This window comes from Odontomachus brunneus, unplaced genomic scaffold, assembly GCF_010583005.1.
Source record: "Odontomachus brunneus isolate Ranch 3 - 2012 unplaced genomic scaffold, Obru_v1 Obru_scaffold_051, whole genome shotgun sequence".
Classification (NCBI taxonomy): Eukaryota; Metazoa; Arthropoda; class Insecta; order Hymenoptera; family Formicidae; genus Odontomachus; species Odontomachus brunneus.
In genome coordinates, this window is record NW_022639501.1 from 24,227 (window position 1) to 45,818 (window position 21,592).

Below are 21,592 nucleotides of genomic sequence, written 5' to 3' on the forward strand. Positions count from 1 at the left end.
GTAGAACTTTTGGATTAGGCAAATATGAACTGACAGCTAATTGACAGCTTGAGATTTTACATTAAACATTTTTTGTTTATTTTCGTCACATATCGAGCAATGCTCCTATTTATTTTTACACGTACTTTCATTACGTAAAAGCATTTGTAATTCTGTCTAAACAATACGTAAACTTTGCAGAAAAATGTCAATGTTCTCAGACAACATAATGTCTAAAATCGGGACATAAGACGTCTTAAAGATAATCTTTAAGATACCTTAAAGACATTTATACGTAAATCGTCTGAAAGACATCTTAAAGATGATCTTTAAGACATTTCTCGATTTTAGACATTATGTTGTCTGGGTTTTGTCGGTAAAGTTTTCAGCTTCAGCATCCCCTTAAGTCAATATTGCACTATTGCCACGAGGTATCGGGACTTGAATAGAAATTAGGAATTTATTTTGTCATATCATTATATCCATAGAGCAACGAAAATGATCAACGATTAAATATAAGATGACAATGATTGTGAAACGCGGATGATGGTGCATAATTCGAATCTGTACGAGAATAATTTTGTTCGCCGTTATATTCTCACGTTTATCTTGCTATATCATAATGTACATACGACTAAAAAATATTTCAGATTTATCTATACAACTTTATCAACAAATTAGTTACGCAAAGGGAAGCTTACTATTCTTTACACGGATTTAATTAAAGTATTTGTTTAATTAAAATATTTTTGCACTGAATTTGAAACTGAGGAAAAGTAGAAAGATAAAATATCTTTGGAGAGAGATCATTGTGTATGTTACAGTTGTGTATATTAAGCCACTATTGCTTATTTTGGTGTAACAACCTTCGCCTGGTTGGAGGGGTAAATCTACCTATCACTATTTCTACTGACCTTTAAAAGGCAGTGGGGAGAGGATGTTTGAGTATATTCCCGGTGGAGTCTTCCGCTACGAGAGTGAGAGTAGTGAGGCAGTGAGGTGGAGGTGACGGTACTAAGGCCTCCAAAGGTGGTCGCGAGCCAGGAAATTGACGACAACCCACAACCATTCCTCCTGAAGTCTCCCTAAGCTCTATGACACGTATTCCGTATCGTGATCTTACCACGTTCCTTGTAAAAGAATCCATAATTATCAATAATTACCGCACTAAAACTTACCTGACTTTAACACTGTGATATAAATCAAGTAGAAAAGATTAATTGTTCATAATTGATATAAATAATAAGAAAAGATGTTTCAACATTTTAGTTTTTCAATTTCCTTCTTCTAGAAAGAAATTATATATTTTCTTTAATGGTGAACTTACCTTTTTCCATCGTAATTTATCTCGTGATGATGTCTGTTGGAAAAATTGTTCATTTCATTGTTGAACCAGCGGTGATACGCAAGTAACACCGCGCACGATGGTCCCCAGAACGTTCGGTCAGACTGCGAAAGAGATTCCGAGGCGATCAGACTTTTAGTGAGCGATCTGTTGAGTTCAGGGCTAGCCGGTGCCGAAAGTCTTCCGGGCAACTGCCTGGAGGTAGGCGGCGGTGTTGGTCTAGATGTCTCCGAGAGTAATCTACCTCGTCGTGGGCTCGAGAGTACGGATTCTTGTACAGTCACCGTGACGCTAAGAGGTCTGCTAAGAGCGACAGTAGTATGTTGAGGATCCCTTCTGATGGGATTACGATTGAAGTCGATTCCAGCCGCGCCTACGAAAACCCTGTCGACGTAGTCGAATCCTCGACCCATTATTCCCTCTCGAGTATGGCCAAGATCGAAGGTGTGACCAAGTTCGTGTAGAACGGAACCTAACGTTGTTGCTAAACAACCGCCGTGAGTGCCGCGGTAGTTACTGTCGTCCATGAGCTGCTCGGTGTCTACGATAGTCGCATCCAAGAATCTCGGTAATACCTGAATTATAGAAGTAATCCCAGTTTTAGAAAGTCATCTGATGTACATCACTTGTACATGATAAGGAGCAAATAGAAACAAATATATCGAGTCGGTCGGCAGTCTGAAAGTCATTTGATTTTTTAGGCTTTGCGGTGTCCATGCATATTAGATTTGGTTTCCGGGATTGAGCCGCATGGATTCATCTTTGTTTGATTTCGACGTTACGCGAACATTTCAATCCGCTTCATCAGGAAGGATTCATCGGATCGTTCCTCCCCGATGAAGCGGACTGAAATGTTCGCAAAACGTCGGAATCAAACAAAGTCTGAAAGTCATGTTGGTCAAAATAACCAACTTGACCCAGGTTGCTATAAAAGGAGGATGTTAAAAAAAGGACCGATTTTTGTTTCTAAAGTAAAAGTATAAGAAATAGTGTTTTTAGTGTTTTTAGTGTTTTTTCTGACCTCCTGAAGATTCTGACCTGAATACGAAAAAAATTATTAAAAGGTTGATAGAATTTCGGGAACCCTATCTTAGTAATTGAACAAGAACATTTTGTATTTATAGAAATTCAGTTTATGTTGAAACTACTACAAAATCTCTGTGAGTTTTGAAAAGAAAGGGGGAGTGTTGTGTATGTATGTGTATTTGAGACTAACGAGGATACGACACGATATTGGTTTCATCCTATATAGCACAGAAATTTCAAAAAGCTTTCAGAAAGGTTTCAGAAAAATTGAATCTTTCTGAGATCTTTCTAAAATCTTTCTGAAATCTTTTTCAAACTTTTGTACTGTATGGAATTTCATGTTTGTTTTTTAGTTTTTTATATTTTATATATTTTCTGTATTTTATATTTTTTATTTTTTATATTTTACATTTTTTATTTTTTGTATTATTTATTTTTTATATATTTTTTTTATTTTATATTTTATGGTTTTTTGCATTTCATATTTTATATTTTTTTGTATTTTATATTTTATATTTTTTTCTTTCCGCTCCGATCCATCCGTATGATGACGCGCGCTCAGTTATGTTCGGAGCACAGAGAAAGAAAGAGAAAGAGAGAGAATAACACCAGAAAGGAAAAAATATAAAATACAAAAAAATATAAAAAATAAAATACAAAATATAAAAAATAAAATATAAAAAAATATAAAATACAAAGAAGTATAAAAACCCCCAAAAAACAAAAATAGGAAATAGAACCAATATCTCGTCGCATCCTTATTGCGGTTTCGAGCTCAGCAGAGAACGAGATTAAAGAAACAAAAGGTTAATGAGACTTTAAATCGATTTAACCATTTTGTTAGCAATCTTGTAAAACAATATATTGTTTAAGTAATAAAAGACTAGATAGATAAAATAGGTTTAAGTAATAAAAGGCTAGAGTTTACACCAGCAGCAGTGTTAAAAGTAAAGGCTTGAGGGTGTTATACTAATTCAACTAAATTACAACTAGCTTAGTCTTCCTTGCAGACCCATATACATACAACGCTCTTTCCTACAAACACAGAGCCACACAACTCTTTTTAACTCCTCCCTTCAAAAACAAACACTTTTCCTGTCTCGCTGGATGCATATTTATGGTTCTTTCATTCCGATTTTATGTGATCTAATAAAAATCTACTGTTTCTACACACACACAACACTCAACTTTTCTCCCTTTTTCCTCAAAATTCGCAGAAATGCATTCTGTAGTGGTTTCAACATAAACTGAATTTCTATAAATATATCCTTTAACATTATTTAAACATTCTTGTTTAATTTTCAAGATGTTCCTGAAACCCCATCAACTTTTTAATAATTTTTTCATATTCAGGAAATCAAAATCTATGAAAAACATTATTCTTTTTCCCTTACGGGCTAAAATCGACTCTTTTTTAATATCTTCCTTTATTTCATAAACGAGTAGTCTTAATTTGCCATCAGTATCAACCAACCTGAGCCATACACGTAGGCCAAGTGTGAAGACACGCTGAACCGAAGAGCGCTAAACCACCTCCGCCGAGAGCAGCATGACCTTGTGTTCTCGCTAAGGTGTCTTCGTGCGTACGAGGACTAGGTGCACCACAATATCTCGTACACGAGAGAAACGCTAAATATTTGCGATCTCTGGACGCTAAAGGGCCGGTCATTAGTTCGCGCGCAATCAGCTCCCAGAGCTCCCTTTGCTTCATCGCCCGAGCACGGTCCACGTGAAGCATACTGTGCATCACCAAGCATTCCGGGCCGTCCAGGTCTCTTTCTAATTGAAAGGTTTTTCTACTATAACCGGCCTCACGAAGTTTCTCGGCTGTCAAAGTTTGAAGGAGTCTGGCACCGAGTCCTATTCTGGTTGCCGCACTTTCAGGTGATCGATCCTCACCTCGTGGTCCCTAAAAATATAGATTAAACCGCGAGCTATAATTGTCACGATATATTCTGTCTACTGTGAGTAAACTACAAGATCGCAATCATCCCACAGAATTGAGTTATGAAAGGATCTCAATCGTATCGTCGCGACCGAAACATAGGCAAGTTTAACACGACAATAAGGCTATTCGTGGAACAGAATGACGATCGATAATTGGAAAGGTGCACGCTACGTTCCAAGTAGCTGAACTATTATGAATCGTGATCATTCGTGTGCAAATCAAAGCGTTTCTTAAGAATTGACATGCGCTGAAGAGATCCCAACAATGTTGATCAACCAAATAAAAAAGAGACAGAAAGAAACCCGATGAAGTCCAGTCGCAGTATTAGTGGGAATATTTAAAGTATGAGAGGATAATAATATTTGATAGTATTAGAATTGATTAACAATAGTAATTTAAAATTAATCAATGCAAAAGGTCGGTTCACCGCGCACGTTGCAGTTCCGGAGAAATATTTAGCGCATGCGTTTGACATTCTCCTATCCTTTGAATATTCGTACCAACACCGACTGGCTCTCATTGTTTCTTTTTTCTTTTTCATTTGATTATATACCTAAAAGCATTGTTTATACAGAAAGGTAATTAAAGCATGGTTATTAAAACGATTGCTATTATCTGAGACTTCAAGTGCATGATGCCAAAACAACTCTTTCGTCTTGTTTATTCTAGAGCAGCTAGACGGTCACTACGGTTATCATCCATCGTTGTTCTTACTTGGAAATAACCGTCATGACCGGCGCAGATAACATAGACTGGTGTCACTCGTAGCCTAGTAGTTCTGGGTTCGTATATCAGAATGAATCTCCTTTTGTGCCCGCCTGCTTCGAGTTCTAATTTGTTTGATCCACGCGCCAAGTCCACCAGAACGCGGAATTGTCCCGCGATGATCGGCCACTCCGAAGTCACGTTTTTGTAACCCCGAACGGTGATGTAGCTGCATAGAGCGGGTGCTCGACCTCTTATCAGGGCTAAGCTGTACGTCAAGGTCTCACCGTCCACTAAGTTACATATCGTAATACCTTCCGGATTACCGTTTGTCGCGAAGGTACGGTGACGGTGATGGTTGTCCGCCAACGTCGCGTCTGCAAGTACCTGCATATACGCATAGGGTATAGGTGATTTGTTTTTGTACTCGGCAGATCGTTTAATCCGTGAATGTCAATGACGACGTAACAAAACGGTAGCAGAGTGTGACAAAAGAATACAGTAATAACGATAAAAAGGATAAAGAGAGTCACGGATGTCTTAGGGTCAATTCTGTAAGAATTGTTTATAATTAGATATAATTTTGCAGAATACATTATCGTATCTGCATCAATGTACGTATCGAAATCCCTGTTATTGATTGTAGCTTTCGTACCGCAGACATAATGGCTTATTGTCAGTGAACTCTTGTATAGGACGACAATTTCCATTATCGGACTGTATTGGAATATAGACAGTGTACATATCAGTTCTATTGATAATATTCATGTATGAGAATGACAGTTTGCACAATGCCTTAATGTATGCTTCAATGTATCTCCATCAATTGAGTTAATATTATATGTTCATTCCGTTTTACACTTTTTATATGTATATCGGAAAGTCGGTTTGTTCTAAGAAAATGCATGCATAAATCAAGTAAATAGAAATTAAATATTTCGTAATGTAGAGAATCGTCAGTTGTGCAGACTGACGTTCGGTGGTTCGGCATTGGTTTTGTGCCAGTTTTGCGTCACATGTGAAACTTTCCCGACGAAGACGACACGCGAAGCTTGTCCGAGTAAAGAAAAACAGATCGATAGTCCAATTCTGAAGCAGTTATTGTGCAAATGCTTAATTGCAAAGATGCGAAATATGTGTAACGGTTTCGTTTCCTGATTTCAATAACTATGCATAGGTATACGGAGATATATACGCGTTTCACTGAGTGATCAATACATCCGCATAAGTAAGTGCATGTTAATGATCTGTTTCGCGGACTGAATGCATCGCGTATATACACCGGGCATTATAACACACCTTAACACTTATTTACTAGGGTTTCCCTTGCGCTTTTCATCCCCATACGTGGACCAAGTAAAATTAAAAATAATAGGAAACTCTAATAAACAAATGTTAAGGCACATGTGACGGACACGCGTCCCCGAAAGACTACGAGTACCTAACGTGCAACTTTACTTTGAACTTAATATTGCTCTAAATCGAGAATGATTAAATGACTGTGAGAGGAAAGTCATGAGAACATTGTAATATGTGTTAATGAACATGATAAAGGATTTAAGTGTAAAAATTGCGATAAAAGTATGTCGTTACGATTTTATAAAGAATTTTTTTTCGAAGGCATTTTAATCAATTCTCGTCAAAAGGTCAAATGCGATTTCATCAAATCAAACTTACTCAGTATATATATGTGTGTGCATGCGTGTATATATATGTATACGCAAAATAACAAAATTGACAGAACAATACATTTTGAAAATTAATGGATATTGACGCTCCACGAATGAGCGTCGGTTATACGGGGCTTCCCCGTCACGTGCTGCAATCACGCGGTGGTTTTAGTAACCGTGACAGCGCGTACTCGTCGCACCACGACGCGATCCCCGTTCTTCCGGTCATTAAAGTACGTCGCATTAAGTAACCGAGTGGAATTCGCGTTTTTACATCGTGCCAATTGTTCCTTCACGATCTACCTCCGCTAAAAACGGTCTGATTTCTTCCATCCTGGCATTGAACAACTTCCGTTACAGACGACTAACCAGTCGCGAGTAAAACAGACGACAGCAGCAGACGACACAGTGCAGATGCGGAACGTCTGTTAGCTACGCGACCTCCTTCCGCACACGACATTCGCGATTTTGTATGAGCGCGTGAAAAATCAAAATTTCCCGAGAATTATTTCACGCCTCCGCGTGTTGCAGACCAGGAATTGCGGGCGAGACAATACGGAAATTCACGAGTGAACGATCCCGAATATTCGCCACGATTGTAACCGGGAATGTGAGAACGCGTCATCTGGGTAATTTTCTTGCGTGTTGATCGACTTACCATTCTGCAGGAGGCGAGTGGATGGACGAATGTATCGAAGACGTACGGAGCGTTTCAGCCGGCTCCGAACATGCGGAGAGAGAGACTGTGGCGCCGAGGCGGCGGCGAGTGGCGGGTTGCGGTACTACGGAGTTTCTGCAACGGCGCATGCAGACGCGCACCCGCACTTGCCGTGTCCTTGTTCCGTTCGTTCGCGCGTCTCGTCGCTCTTCGTCGCGGATATCCCTCGGGCGCCCTCGAGGAGCGTCTCCACCCCCATTATGTATATTTTCACTGCACCACTGTCATAGCGCGAATATGTGCCGCGTGTGCGACTTGCAAAACGCAATGCAAACTGCGAACTAGGCTGCGCAACGCACCTGTCCTCGCACGGCAAAATAAACAATGAACTGTAAATTCTCCTTTGGCAGGATTCGTTGACTTTCGAGAAATTTTCCACCTCGGTCTTTTCTATTACAGCCGCTTTGTCTCCCGAGCATAACGTTGAGCCATGTGTTTGTTGGTTATCACTTTCATAAATTGCGCGAGGCAGGATGCGCGAAAGCATCGTCCTGTGTCACCATAAAAATGTTCGTGGACTTGAATTATTTTCGATTGTAATGTATGACGCTCATCATAAATATATTCGCCGGAAATATTACAAGAGTTTACAGCAACAAATAGAATGAGAAGCAATTTCTTTCCATCACGCAAAATTGTTCAAGCAGCCTGAAAATTGAATGCCTGCCAATTTCTATCTAGCAGCTGCTCGAATGCTTTTTCGAACTTCAAATTTTGCATTATGTAACATTTACAGCTTGCCCGCCAATTTTTCTACAAAGCAATCACCGTTTTCAACGGAACTTAGGCCGACCTCTCGCAATGTTTGCATCAATTTACAAAATATTTATTGTTAAAAAATATTGCTCTCTTGTTTGCAATTCGTATGAAATGCTCAAACACATGTCCCTTTAGTGGTAGGCATAATGCCAAATTTTCCGGCATATTTTCAGGTCCCTGAAAAAGCTCAGCGGAGTTTCATCTGTTGTTATCTCGCGTCGTTACGAAACGGATTAATTCCAAAAGTAATGGACCTTTTCAGGGAGTAATAAAGGTATCGCGCAGTGTGAGATCCGTATTGAGAGAGAGAGAGAGTGTGAAAATTGGCTCATTTGCGAGTTATCATCGCAGCAATCTTCCCTTTCCGGCGTGACCGTGAGGATCGATAAACAGTATCTAAGCGCGAGTAGTGTGTATTCCAACTCACGAGCCTCGCCTGGAAGAATTAAACTTTTTGCGTACCTTCGACAGGAAAATTCGATTCGAAGAACTTCAAAGAATTTCTGTCTACTATCGGCACTTTGTACTACTTAACAGATGGTATTAAAGATATTCGGGATAGTTTACGCGCGAATAAAAGTGCTCGAATGCGAGTGAAATCGCGTAGTACCTTAAAGCTCTTTGAACGCTCCCTTTGGAATTTTCAAGTAAGGATACAAGTTATTTGCATAATGCATTCGGCAATTCGCCCGGCCGCGTACGCTGGCGACGTGGAACGGGCATTATCGAGAGTATCGAGATATGATAATCTTCAGAAGACTCTTTGTAGACGCGAGAACGTTCACACGCGAGAAATCGCTTGGCACAACAGAGTGTCTCTCTATTCGTTCCAACATCCTTATGATTCGATAAACTCTCTCAAGACGTAGTCATAATATTAGCGTCGCGCTCATGCACAAAGTTTCCTCTGAATGTACTGGCATTTTTATCTCCGATATGGGATTTTGGCATTTTTATCTCCGATATTACTCAACAGATATTTGTGTCTATCATTTGGATGATTAATCTAACGATTAAGTTCAATCATTTCGATTTACCACACTTTAAGACATACATCGCACAGAATGAGCGTAGAGTATATCGCACGAGACTGTCAGTATATTTTTTCCTGAAGCGATTACTCACACGACTAGCTGTACATTTTTGTCTTATTTTAACTTGCAAATCCGCGACCAAAAGAGGCGCGTTCTATTAAGAAAAAAGAGAGAGAGAGAGAGAGAATTCCGACGTGGGCAAGAGAATTCCTTGGGATCAACAATACTTCAACGTCACATTATGCCGCGCTGCCGGCAATTACAGAAATTCAAAGTTGATTGTGCTGGCGTTAAAGAGCGATCTTTCGGTGTCAAGCTGTGGTATAATGGGTATGTATCAGCCGTTTGAGGATTGAAGATGTCTCCGAGTCAAGCGTGTCAAGGTCGTGCGAGGAGGCATACGATCGTGCTCGTTCGGAATATGCGGCAGGTGCAGCGTGGCACGACCTGCACGCATTTGCATCCGCTCGTTCACGCTCGACTGCGAGACGAGACAACGCAGGGTGACTTCGAGGTCGGCTCGAAATAAATCTGACAATTTCCATTGATGATAAATCTGCGGTAACTGCGCGATATTGTATTACCTCCCGATGCCCGTTGGCGCAGTATTGCGCAATAAATTCTCGTTTGCTCGAAACTTTAGCAAGCAAGAGGCAATTTCCCGTCTCAAAACGCAACATGCCTTTCATTCATCGAGATCGACGTGAAAATGCGTGAAAGAACTACTGGAAGACGAAGGCGCATAAGAAGCGCGCCTTTAACTTAGTAATGCGTAAAATACGCATTATTGATCTTGTGTCTCCTCGCCGTCTTCCATCTTCCCTTCCGCGTCTGCCTCTTGGAGACAGGCTAGGAGTCGCTGGACACAAGAACGAGATGGAGCAGTTTCAGTACCTACAACTCAGTTTTGCCTTTGCTATAGTTATTTTTATGTCAAAATTTTCTACATCATGATTATTTTACATTAGCTAAAACTAAGCCTCGTTGCTCGCGTTATCACTAAATATCAAGGGGATGAAATCAAGAGGAGGGAATTTATATTTTATGGTAATCTATATTTTCCACAGGATCTTAGAGAATAACTATGCAAAATTTTAGTCCAAACCAGTTAAAGAGTTTAGGGTTAAAGAGTTAAAGAGTATAGAGAACATACAGACAGACAGACATTCTATTTTATGTACAGGGTGTCCCAGGCTTTCCTTCACATTTTTTGTAAGAACAGATTGAGACTCTACCATATCGCGCGTGATCATTCATCAATCTTTTTTAATTAATATCTCGAGATTTATTGCGAATATCGCAGTATAGGACTTTTATGTTCACCTCAATCCGTTTTACGTTCGTTTTACAAAAATTGCGGAGGAGAATCTGGAACACCCTGTATATATATAAGAAGAAAATATAATTGCTTCTCCTCACGAGAACAACTGGCACCTCGATGAAGTCAATGTATTTTTTCAAATATACTATTCCCTGTATCTTAATCCTAGAACATTGGAAGACCGCTCGCAGGTCGAATTGCAGCGCGCTCCTCGGTTCGCTATTGGCTGATCGAGTGTCGCATAAATGCTAGGCTGCGGAATGTGCCGAAAAAGCGGAAGCTGCCTGGGAAATAAATCGCTCTTTGCTCGAGTCTGCGAAAGAGAAATTATACGTCGTTTTACATCTATTAATGAAAACGCTGTTGCTCCACGACGACGAAACAGAGATGAACGAGAAAGAAATTGCGATCAATTTTGAAAAATTGTGCAATCGCGTACGTCGTATAGTTTTATACGTTTTGAATAAGTTATAATTATAATCCAAGCGAGAGAACACATATAATTTTTTCTCTCTTATGGAATTTGAATGAGATATGAAAAACATTCGAAGGAATTTTCTTAAAATTTTTCCGTGGGAGGTAACAAATATTCTTAAAAAGCTTTATTATTACACAATGATAGCTTCTTATCAAGACTAACTTTTAAATTTCTACGTTCCACAGCGTATCTTCACTTTACATTCTTGTTCCAACATCTTATCTTTTTAACGTTTTATCTAAGAAAGAAGATGGTGCGATTACGAGAGATACAAAGATTTACAAGGCAACTTCGTTTTTCCATCATGCATTAGAGACCGACGCCGTCGCGGAAAGAGAAGGAAGACACCTCTCGTAGCTGCGAGGGCTATTATCGCGATCGGGGAGATAGTAGGCCAACTTTCGAGATGACAGTTTTATTCACCGTGCATGGCGTACTGTGCAAAGCGAGCCGACCGGCGATCCTTTCGAGCATCGCTCGTAAGACGCGACGGAGGAGAAGGGAAAGAAATCCTCGAGCACGTTTTCGCTACTTTCCGAGCACGATATCGTGAGAATTTGCGGTGAAAAGTGGGCCCCGTAGACGGCGATCTTGTGCGAGGATAAAAGTTGAGAAACCGAGGGAAATTCTAGCAACGACTTAGGACGAAAAATCGGTGTGCTTGCTCGTCCAGATAAATCGAGAGAGAGAGAGAGAGAGAGAGAGAGAGAGAGAGAGATCATGTGGGAGTAGATGTTTTCTTATTCATGATGTGAATAAGAAGATCCTTATCGAAGATTCATGATATACTCGCACGTTCCAATACACATACAAGAATCATATTTTTTAAAAAATAGGAAAATGGGCAATTCGAATTCAAGCACAAAATTAATAGTGCTATAAACCATATGGGTAAAAAACCTTCCTTGTGTTAGGAAATCGTGTAATATTTATTGAACATGAATATTATTTCGGTAACGGTCTTGTCAGCTTTAATATTGCGATTAACATTCATATCAATTTACGCAGGTCTTTAACTAATTGTAATGCGTTCGTGTCGTAAACCTTGAGTTTTTATTATCACTGAAGAGGGTTCATAGTTGAGCCGAAACGTGATTGTTTTTTATATTGATTATTCATGTTCAATAAATATTACCCGATTTCCTAACACAAGGAAGGTTTTTTACCCATATGGTTTATAGCACTATTAGTTCTGTGCTTGAACTCGAATTGCCCTTTTTCCTATTTTTTTATTGATATCTTCGTTTATTATTGCGAGTTCTTATTTCTTTCTCTAAATATCATATTTTTTACTTAAGCAGAAAAAATCTTATGTGCATTCTATGTTTTAAAAGAATTTTTCAAGAACTTTTCTCCTGTAATTTCCAAAAACAGTTATTTACCGTAGTTTCAAGAATGATATTAGCGCACGGGAAAAATCTCGGTTCATGCGACTGAATAGGAATCAGATGAAATTCGGCGACGTGAAATGAGATTTCTGTTATCGCAACCGCAAACGAATTTGTCTGGACATTCAGCTGTACTAAAGCTTGGTCGCAATAACCGAGAATAATTGACCGTGAGTAGAAATCTTCTATAGGAATCTCTTTGTTTCTGCAACAGAGTTTTTTTATCTGATCCCTATTATTGCAACGGAAAATTCGGTTACATTAAGACAAAAATACCAATGCCCGGACACGTAACTAATTCGGGACATTCCTATTGTTTTGGTCTTTTCACAAATACAGATATTTAAACTGTCAACATAAAATATACAGCCATACATTTTATATGGAAAGTATACATGGAAAAATAACTCCGATAATGTAATTGAATTTACTTGGGACTAGTTGAAAAACTCGATTGTAGAAACAAAAATATTCCTGTAGAAGATTTCTACTCACAGTTAATTACTCTCAGTTATCTCAATCAAGTTTTATCGCAGCTGAATGTTCAGACAAATGTTTTCGGTCAGAATAGCAGAGACATGATTTCACGTCAGCAAAGTTTTAATCTGGTTTTCAGTCAAATAAAACGTAAAAATTGTTTCCGACGATATTCGTATCTAAAGATCACAACAATAATAATGTTCAGGACTAGATACGTGTTCGTGATACCTTTATCTTGAAAGAATGTAGAAAAAATTTGTCTCACTTGTTCTTTCACTGAGAAAAGAATGTGTTTGCTATTTGTATAACTTTGAAATCCAATAGAGAAATAATCACTATAAATTAAAGTGAAAAAAACCGTTTTCTTTTATTAAATGCTATTGCTAGATTCTAATGTTGTTAATAAAATAACGTTATACACTGAAAGAAAAATTATTTTGAAATAAAATATTTCTTTGATGGATGCCGTTAACATATTTAGTTAAATCTAAATTCTCTTTATTTAAACCAAATGTTACTTAAATCAAGTAAACAATATTTGATATGTATGTTGCTACCACTATTTGCGTGTTGAAACAATAAAGAAATATGATTGGGGCCAGAAACAGCTATAATTTTAGTTAGACCAATCGGTCTCTTCTCTCCTCGATGTTTTCTCCTTACCTCTCCATAATTATTTATTACATAATTGTTTCCCATTTAATTCTTCGACGTCTAGTTCGACTCGACCGACTTATCTGACCTGCAGCGTCGACCTGCAATCGCGGACCCCACGGGATGTAGCTCTTTTTCCTTGTCGCCCGATATCATACGGCGGGATCACTCGCGGTTTACGGTAAGCGGTAAGAGTGGTCTTCTCCGTGCCGTTAGAGAGTCCGCGAACCCGGGCAGTTTTGCAGTGTAAAAGCGCGGGTAGCGCGCTTGTGTCGTGTCGAGAGCAGCACGATCCTCTCAGTCGCGGGGTTAGCGACCGTGAAAGTACTCCCTTGCAGAAGTGGGACGGCCATTTTTCAAAATCGTTGCGACGATTGCGTGCGCCCACAACCGACACACTTCGCGGCGGGTCGTTGCACCGGAGGTCGGTTTCCTCGTTCTTCTCACCTTCGGCCGTCCTCGGCGCAATGCGCGGACTCGGTGCTCCAACCGTGAAAGAAAGTGCAATTTCCTAATAAGTGCGCCGGCTAACGCGTCGCGCTAGTTAGCTCCTCCTGATCTTCCTTTCGATTCCGCTGCTTTTCTCTTCACCGTCGTGGAGGACTCTCGAGACGGCGCCTTCGCGAGTCATCATACGATGATATACGGATATTTTTCCGTTTAAAGTCGTTTCTCATTTAACCGAACCTCACACAGGCGAAACTCAAGTCGGAAGTTCGAGCCGTCGCGACCCGTTCCTCACGTTTGAGGACGAGGCAGAAGATTCCTTTCTTCCAACATTATATTCATTACCGTCACTTAGTGATACGATGGTACTTATGGCAGCCAGTCGATAAATGGATAGTCTATGTGTGCTGTTAGTATATTGCCGCCATTAATTGGATCTGTCGCTGATCTTAGATTATCACAAACGCGGCATACTTTCTATTTTATTGGCTATCTCGCTCGGCGGTGCATTATTAAGCGGTAAACCGCCCGCGATAAACTTAATCAGCGCGCGATCAACCGATTTATCATGGTACGTGCCATTCGTTACGCGCTGCAGCAAAGTGACGTAGAGAAACTCAGCAGCCCACTCCTAGTTCGCCCGGCTATCGGATCTGAATTCATCATTTCGCAACAAATTATCGAACTTTTATTGGAAAGTCCACTGAACATCTGGGCTGATACTCTCGCCTGGTCTTTCCCGCGCAGTCCACGCTCTTCTCTCCTCTTTCTCTATCTCTTTCTCTTGCTCGCCGATCTCGCGGGTCGATGCGCCCACAAAAGGAAAACGAATTCTTCCGGCGTTGGAAGTCGTCGGCCATCCGGCCGGCCGATCAACCGATCGACCGATCGATCGATTGATCGACCGACCGACCGACCGACCAACCTGCCGGCCGGTGCAGCTCTCTCGCCGCGAGGGAATAGCTCGTCGAGATTTTTCTTGTGCGCGCACACCTTTCGCACTCTCTCAACGCGCATCCATTTTCCCACTCTCTCGACGCGCATCCATTTTCCCACTCTCTCGTCAGCGGCGAGCAGCAGGACGCCGAAGGCGTGAGATGTCGAAGACACCGTGGATGGCCCGCGACCGCGTTGTCTCCGGTCTATAACGTCCTCTCCTCGTCTATCGGCAGACCGAGACTCGCCTTGATGTAAGTCGGCCAGTTATAAATAAAAGTACAGCTTTGTTGTCGCAGGCGGCGCGCTCCACTTGCAGCACTTTCATAACAGAACGAGGGAGAGAGCCGGGAGCGCGCGAGAGGTGACAGAGGGCTGGCGAAGAAGAGGGAGGCGAGAGATGCTTTCCACTGTCCAGAATCTCAGGACGTGACCATCGTCCCGCCACTATCCGTAACGCAGCTTGGTCTCTTCTTCGATCCCGAGAGTTGTTGCAAGGAGCGAACGACTTTTCTCGCTGGAAACCAGGTCGAGCCCGACGACGACGACGACGTCGCGCGACGTGCACCAGCCGGTGTGGAGTCTTTCTCTCTTTTTCTCTCTCTCTTTCTTTCCCTCTCTCTCTTTCTCTCTCTCTCCGCTGATTATATGTCGATCTATTTACTATCACTACTCTCCTCCGCAATGATGGATGAGTGTCCTTATCGATTGTTCAACGCGAGAAACTTTACTGTAATTCTTTACTGTTTGAAACTTGCCGAAATTCGATCTCATGTAGGAGCCGTGGAATAAAATAAGTAATAAGATTCAAGCAGCAAGAGAATCGACCGGTCACAATCGATTGTTCTTTGACCGTGAGGAGAATCATCGGCTGTGATTTAATTCGTTTACTGCTTAAGTTTTACTCTGCTTATGTTCATTTGAATACTTCCGGCCTAACGCAGGATGTAGATAGAAAATGGTGTCTATAAAGGTCCATTTATAATGGGATTGGTAGTAAGCAGTAAAACGTAAGCAAGTTCGATTATTTTTGTAAATAATCAAATACCACTAATATTTGGTACATCACGACAATTTCTTCTCAAATACTTTCTCGAATACTTCGACATTAGATCTTCCAATCACTTCTTTTTGTTATCTCGTCCGCTCTTGAAGAAAGTTTCAAATTTTAAGAGATGCGTCGAATTTTCCTCATTGGAAGTAAACAAAAGTTTGTATGATAAGAGAACGAGTGAAAGAAAGACAATGAAAAACATTTTGTAATTACCGCGATATCTCGTGTACCTGCTTGGCACGATAGCTTTTTTCTTAAATGAGCGCCGCTTCAGATAAACGTGAATAACGTCGAAATGCAGTCTCGTCAGAACGGCAGGAAAAGCGGAGTCCGGAATGAGCGAGGTATCTATTGGGAGAAAAGCGCGATAGTGGAGAATGGAGGCACAACGCGCGCATTTTGTCTCGAGCACGAAACGAAAGAGAGTGAGAACACGAGCGCGAAGCAGGAGAGTGAACGACGCTGGGAGAGAGTAGGCCAATGCCAGTGTCAGCGGCTCGGCTAGCCAGCCCCTCTCAGCCCGGCAAACTTGATCGTGAAAACAGAAAAACAACGCGTCGATTACGTTCTCGCCATCTCGCGATTTATTTATAGGCCTCCGCGAGATCGCAGTTTTCGATACGAAATGGACCGACGTGCGCACGACGATCGTGGGCGTGCAGGATTTGGATAATATCCGTGCGTCTTGTATTTTGATTGACCACTCATCGACCTGTGAAATTTCACTGGTGTGTCGGCCCGTGAAGTTCGCCGAATATTTCGCGGATTCGCGAACAGGGCGTCGGCTTTGAATTATCGAGAGATATTCTCTTCTCCCTTTTTTGTCCCGTTAATAGAAAGCCATAACTCAATCTGTGTTACACATAATAATCAAACAGCACTGCTCTCATTCACACCAATATAAAAAAGATAAGTCTTCTTGCAAGATAATGCACATATTAAACAATTTTTTATGTTCCTGCTATAAAAAAAAGTAAATTATCGAGATTTAATTTAAATATTCAGTAAAAATATTTTTACGTTCTCCTACTATGAGAAAGAAATGACCGTGAACATAGACATTGACTGCGTGTTTGAATCATTTGGCATTTGTTTCTCTCTCTCTCTCTCTCTCTCTCATGTGCAGAAAAAGAGGCAAACATATGATTTCAGCAATTGATCGAAAATGGTTTTCCAGGATTAGAACGTAGAGTTCTTTAACAGGATACCGTCTAGCGACGTTTATCTATCGGGTCGCAGGTGTTCGTCCTTTGCGGCCGAAGCCGGCAAATCGCAATTTCAATTTTCATCAGGACGGTTAATGAGGAGGGGATTGACGGCTCAATGGAAGGATTATGTGGATCATTGCCACGTATCGTTAACGATAAATATGCAATACTGGAAATAGGATGACGTCGCTCATCGATGCGCAGCGGCGCTCGCGCTCGCCGTTCGTCATGCGTATCAAGATGGAAAATGCTCGATGAAACGCGCTTGAGGCGAGCAGCCCAGAGGCAATGAACCTCGAAACTCACGCGGGCGTTTCTAATTCTGTCCAATGTTACTTTTCTCCCGTCAATATTTCCCATCGATTAGGAAGTCCGATCGGTTGAGCAGTAAAAATAACAGAAGCCTGTGAATGTCACAATCTACACCTCTGCAGCTATACACAGCTCTGTACCCACAGCTGTACACATTTGGGCTTAAAAAAGTTCATTTTTCAATTATTACACACCTGTTTGGGAATTTCCAGCCGCCGTGTGGTCATGACCTTTTCCAAACGTAATTGCCTTCGTGCGGCATCGAGCGTAATCTAGCGGGAAACAGAGCCGTCGGACACAGTCGCGATAACGACAGCGCAGGATAAGATGTAGTGACGTTTGCTGTACGCATTCGATGAGAAACGCTGCCGCGACAATCTCACTTTATATGTCAGATGGATATAAAGTTGTCACTACTAACCTAGACACACTGCGGCTCGTCGTTATCTAGTTCATTGTCAGGAGTCCGCGGTTAGCGAGACACGCTCACGTCGTAACGAGAGGCGACGGGAGGCGACGCGCGGTCACGCATTTTCGCCAGGCGAATTCGCAGACCGTGACATGCGCAATACTATTAATTGTTATTAATATCAATAGGATTATTATTAACCGCCGCGTAGGAAAGACCGGGAAAACGGGAGACGCGAGCGGAAATGACACTGTAAAAGAAGGCTTGTTAATGAGCTAGAAGTAGGGCGAATCGTGTTAATCGAGGCGAACTTTTCATTTCTCTCTCCGGAAAAGCCGATACGCGCGAGATTGGAAAAGATACAAAAGAAAAGTGGAGAAAAGCGGTAGTGAACAAGAGAGAGAGAGAAAGAAAAACAGAGAGAGAGAGAGAGAGAGAGAGAGAGAGAGAGAGAGAGAGAGAGAGAGAGAATACAAAAGAGGAATAGTCGTTGAGCATAATTGCGACTATTGTGCAATATTTTTCGTCCGCTTCTTTCTCATTTTACTTGAAAAGTACATTTATTTTGCGCGGCTGAGCTCCTCAGGTTACACTCACGAGGGCGTTTAAATTTAGTTGTTCGTTGCCCAACAGTTAGTGTTACCTAATAATTACGTGTCTCCGTTCGCGCTTGTTACGCGATCGATTAATCGATAAAAGTACCGTTCGAATAAAGCTGCGCGAAGATTCGGGCTCGGAGCAGGAGGAAGAGTAAAGGGACATGATTAGAGTTCAAGACCGAGAAACCGCGTTGCGACACGCCCGAGTGGTTTGGAAATGATTTTGGCATTGGATGACGACACGTAGATGTGATGAAGAAACACATCATCCGGGCAACCGCGGGCGATTAATCGTGAAGAAGTATTCAAAAAGTCATTGAAGGATATCTGGATAAAGAGTTGAATGAACTCCACGGGACAAATATACACGCCCGAGAAATTTCTAATTTAACGCACAGCTTTTCGTAATCTTCTCACCTGTTTCTCGTAATCTTTTCACCTGTACACCTGTTTCCGTCACATAATTACTCGCAGTGTATTTCATTCTACGATATGATTGTTGATGTATCAGCAGATTTCGCTGAATATAAGTGTGAAGATCCTCTCTTTGATGGCTGTCTAAGAGGAGAGAATGAGAGAGAGAAAGGGAGAGAGAAAGAGTATGTGTGTGTGTGTGTGTGTGTGTGTGTGTGCGCGCGCGCGCGTGTGTGTGTATGTGTGTGTTTGCGCGTGTGTGAAGAAGAGAGAAAGCTAGCAAAAAGCGTTGTTCAATATTTGACTTTGTCGATTATATGGGAAAACACAGCTGCGACTGAACTTTAAGAGAATTTCCGGAAATGTTTGTCAGGAAACTCATTGCCCTGCTTCTACACACAGAGAAATATCGTTCTACTGTTAAGAAAAGCAATTATTTAAGTACTAATTGAGAAAAGTTTACTTTTCTTCTCTTGAGTAATTGTTATTTTCAACAAAGATTATATTCTTGATAATAGTAAAAATATTTCTAAAATATCTTCATTACACAAATCTTATAGAAGCTTGTTACTATGTATCCAAAAGAACAATTAATTCTCTTTACAAGAGTATCATAAAACTCTGTTCAAGGAAAATTTGTAGTTCGCCTCGATGCAGCGAGCAAACCGACTTTTTGTTCTGATTCAATATTCTTGATTGAAATGCTAAACCCTATTAGGATTCAGAGTGTACATTTTGATGCTGATAATGAGCTTATGATAGATTTGGGGATGCATAAACTTACGAAATGCTTGAAACAAAAGTGACACTTACTTGAATGCAATAAGCATTGTGTAGAAAGTGCAGTATTCATTGGCGCATCCATATCGCGCGACGCTATCAAAACATGCTCGGGGACGCGCGATACAACACCACCGCCAGGAGTATGTATCTATTCCTTACAGATCTCGCGGGGAAAAAAAACCTGTTTCGCGGTATGTGACATTGCGCAACATGTGCGACTTAGTGCGAAACTGTGCGGGAGCGTAACCGGCAATTATGCGCGAGGTAGGATAGTTGCGCAGAATCTCGCATAAATTTATTCGGCAATTCCGGTAAATGGCTTGGTAAGAAATACCCTTGTCGCACCAGCCGCGTTGATAAATCATCATAGCAGCTCAGCTCTGTTTCACTGCGAGTGCGAAACGGCGCAGAAGCTCGAAAGAGCCGAGGCTGGTCCTGCGACGAGTGCACGATCGAAGGGAGAAAGTGCCATTCTGAATTTGCGATTTTCTGCCTCGACACTTCAACTGTTGAGCAGCGGCCGTTACTCGAGATCAATATTGAAATTACTCACATCAGATATTTTAATAATCGGCGGTGGGGGAAAGGGCGGGATGGACACAGAGAAGTATAAGGCGCGGAAACCTGAGATTATTCCGTCACGAAGTACAAAACGAAGCGATACGTGAAGTTCTTCATGAATCTAGGCCGTGATTATCATAGACCAAGTGCGATAACGTTCCATTATGTTAGCGGTCGCACTTCGGACTTTGTACAACAGTCGGTAATGTTACTGTTTCGGAACACAGTGATGTATGCATTAAGAAAGAAAGAAGCATGGACTGGTGTCGCGATGTTGGTCCGCAGCCAGCATTCTGAGACTCGCCCGAGTGTAGAACCGCTTTTGTGATTCCTCGGTGTCGTAATTCCGGCCAGTCGTATTACGCTTCGACATTTCGTTCCGTTTTAGGACACGCAATTTCAGACCATTCGCATCAGCGACACATGAGACCATTACGTCGTATCGCTTCCATCGATTATCCGTCAAATTAAATGTCAGACACTTCTGACGTTTTAACGTTACATGCAGCGCCTCACTTGTTCTTTAACAAGCCATTACGGGCAAAAGTAGCATCGAAGTATACTCTTCTTTATATTCAACTTCCTCGAAAATTAACACAAGTGTGATCAAATAAGAAAAATAGACTCTGTACATTTCACTCACTTTGCACAGGGAGTTTTTTCTCATCGTCGGGATTTTGGCGCAAATTGTTAGCAGTTTTGCAGTTGAATGTCGCGCAAAGAGAGGACGATAACACGAAGTCGCGAAACGGCACGAACGACATGCGCCAGATTAACCGGAGGATTTCGAGTCACGTCGGCGACGATAGGCCAAGCCGTCAGTCCCCGCGTGTTTCACTTTCGGCGCCCGAAGAATAAAATTCTTCGGACGGATCGAGCACAACGCTCGCGCCGTGTCAAGGACAACGCGTCTATTCTCGCGTGCTTTCCTGAGAGGCACGAAAATCGCTCGGTCTTCCCATCGGTGAGCGTTGTGCAAGCTGACGTCACGGATGGTCCTGATGAAATATGTATGACTTCGGTTATTGTGCGTTCGCGCACACCAGAGCAGCGATAGAAATTTATTTGCTCTTTCGACAATGTATTCCTGCCTTCGCCGTGTAGCAACACGCTCAACTTTCTGTGGCTAAGCAAAGCTCCAGCGTTTGGCATTATTCCCCGGATTACTTCCCACTGCACTTCTCTCTTGAGAGAAACATCTTGAGTTCCTCAAAAGATGATTTCAGCAATTATATCGACTGTCAGGTTCTGGTCTTAGATCAGGGACGAATTTATGAGTAATGCATACATGTCTCTCTCTCTCTCTCTCTCTCTCTCTCTCTCTCTGTATCAGAGAAAAGAATTGTATCGTAATTGATCGTTCG

General features: G+C 41.5%; 1 protein-coding gene across 1 annotated transcript; it reads right to left on the reverse strand.

The window, feature by feature from the left end:
- Positions 1–261: 261 nt before the first annotated feature.
- Positions 262–17,888, reverse strand: LOC116845376 (putative zinc metalloproteinase YIL108W). The gene is made up of 6 exons (XM_032817962.1): positions 17,657–17,888; positions 7,332–7,882; positions 5,013–5,390; positions 3,825–4,259; positions 1,307–1,899; positions 262–1,109 (listed from the first exon to the last, which is right to left on the reverse strand). Exons 2-6 carry the CDS (start codon positions 7,332–7,334, stop codon positions 896–898), a joined length of 1,623 nt encoding a protein of 540 aa, XP_032673853.1. The 5' UTR covers positions 7,335–7,882; positions 17,657–17,888; the 3' UTR covers positions 262–895.
- Between the last annotated feature and the right edge of the window lie 3,704 nt (positions 17,889–21,592).

What these genes read in the sequence shown, in the direction of transcription:
- LOC116845376 (XM_032817962.1), bottom strand. An exon ending in GGCCTACGTGTATGGCTCAG is followed by an intron (nt 1,900 to 3,824) that starts GTTGGTTGATAC and finishes TCTATAATTCAG; the next exon opens with GTATTACCGAGATTCTTGGA. An exon ending in ATAAATTACGATGGAAAAAG is followed by an intron (nt 1,110 to 1,306) that starts GTAAGTTCACCA and finishes TTCTTTTACAAG; the next exon opens with GAACGTGGTAAGATCACGAT.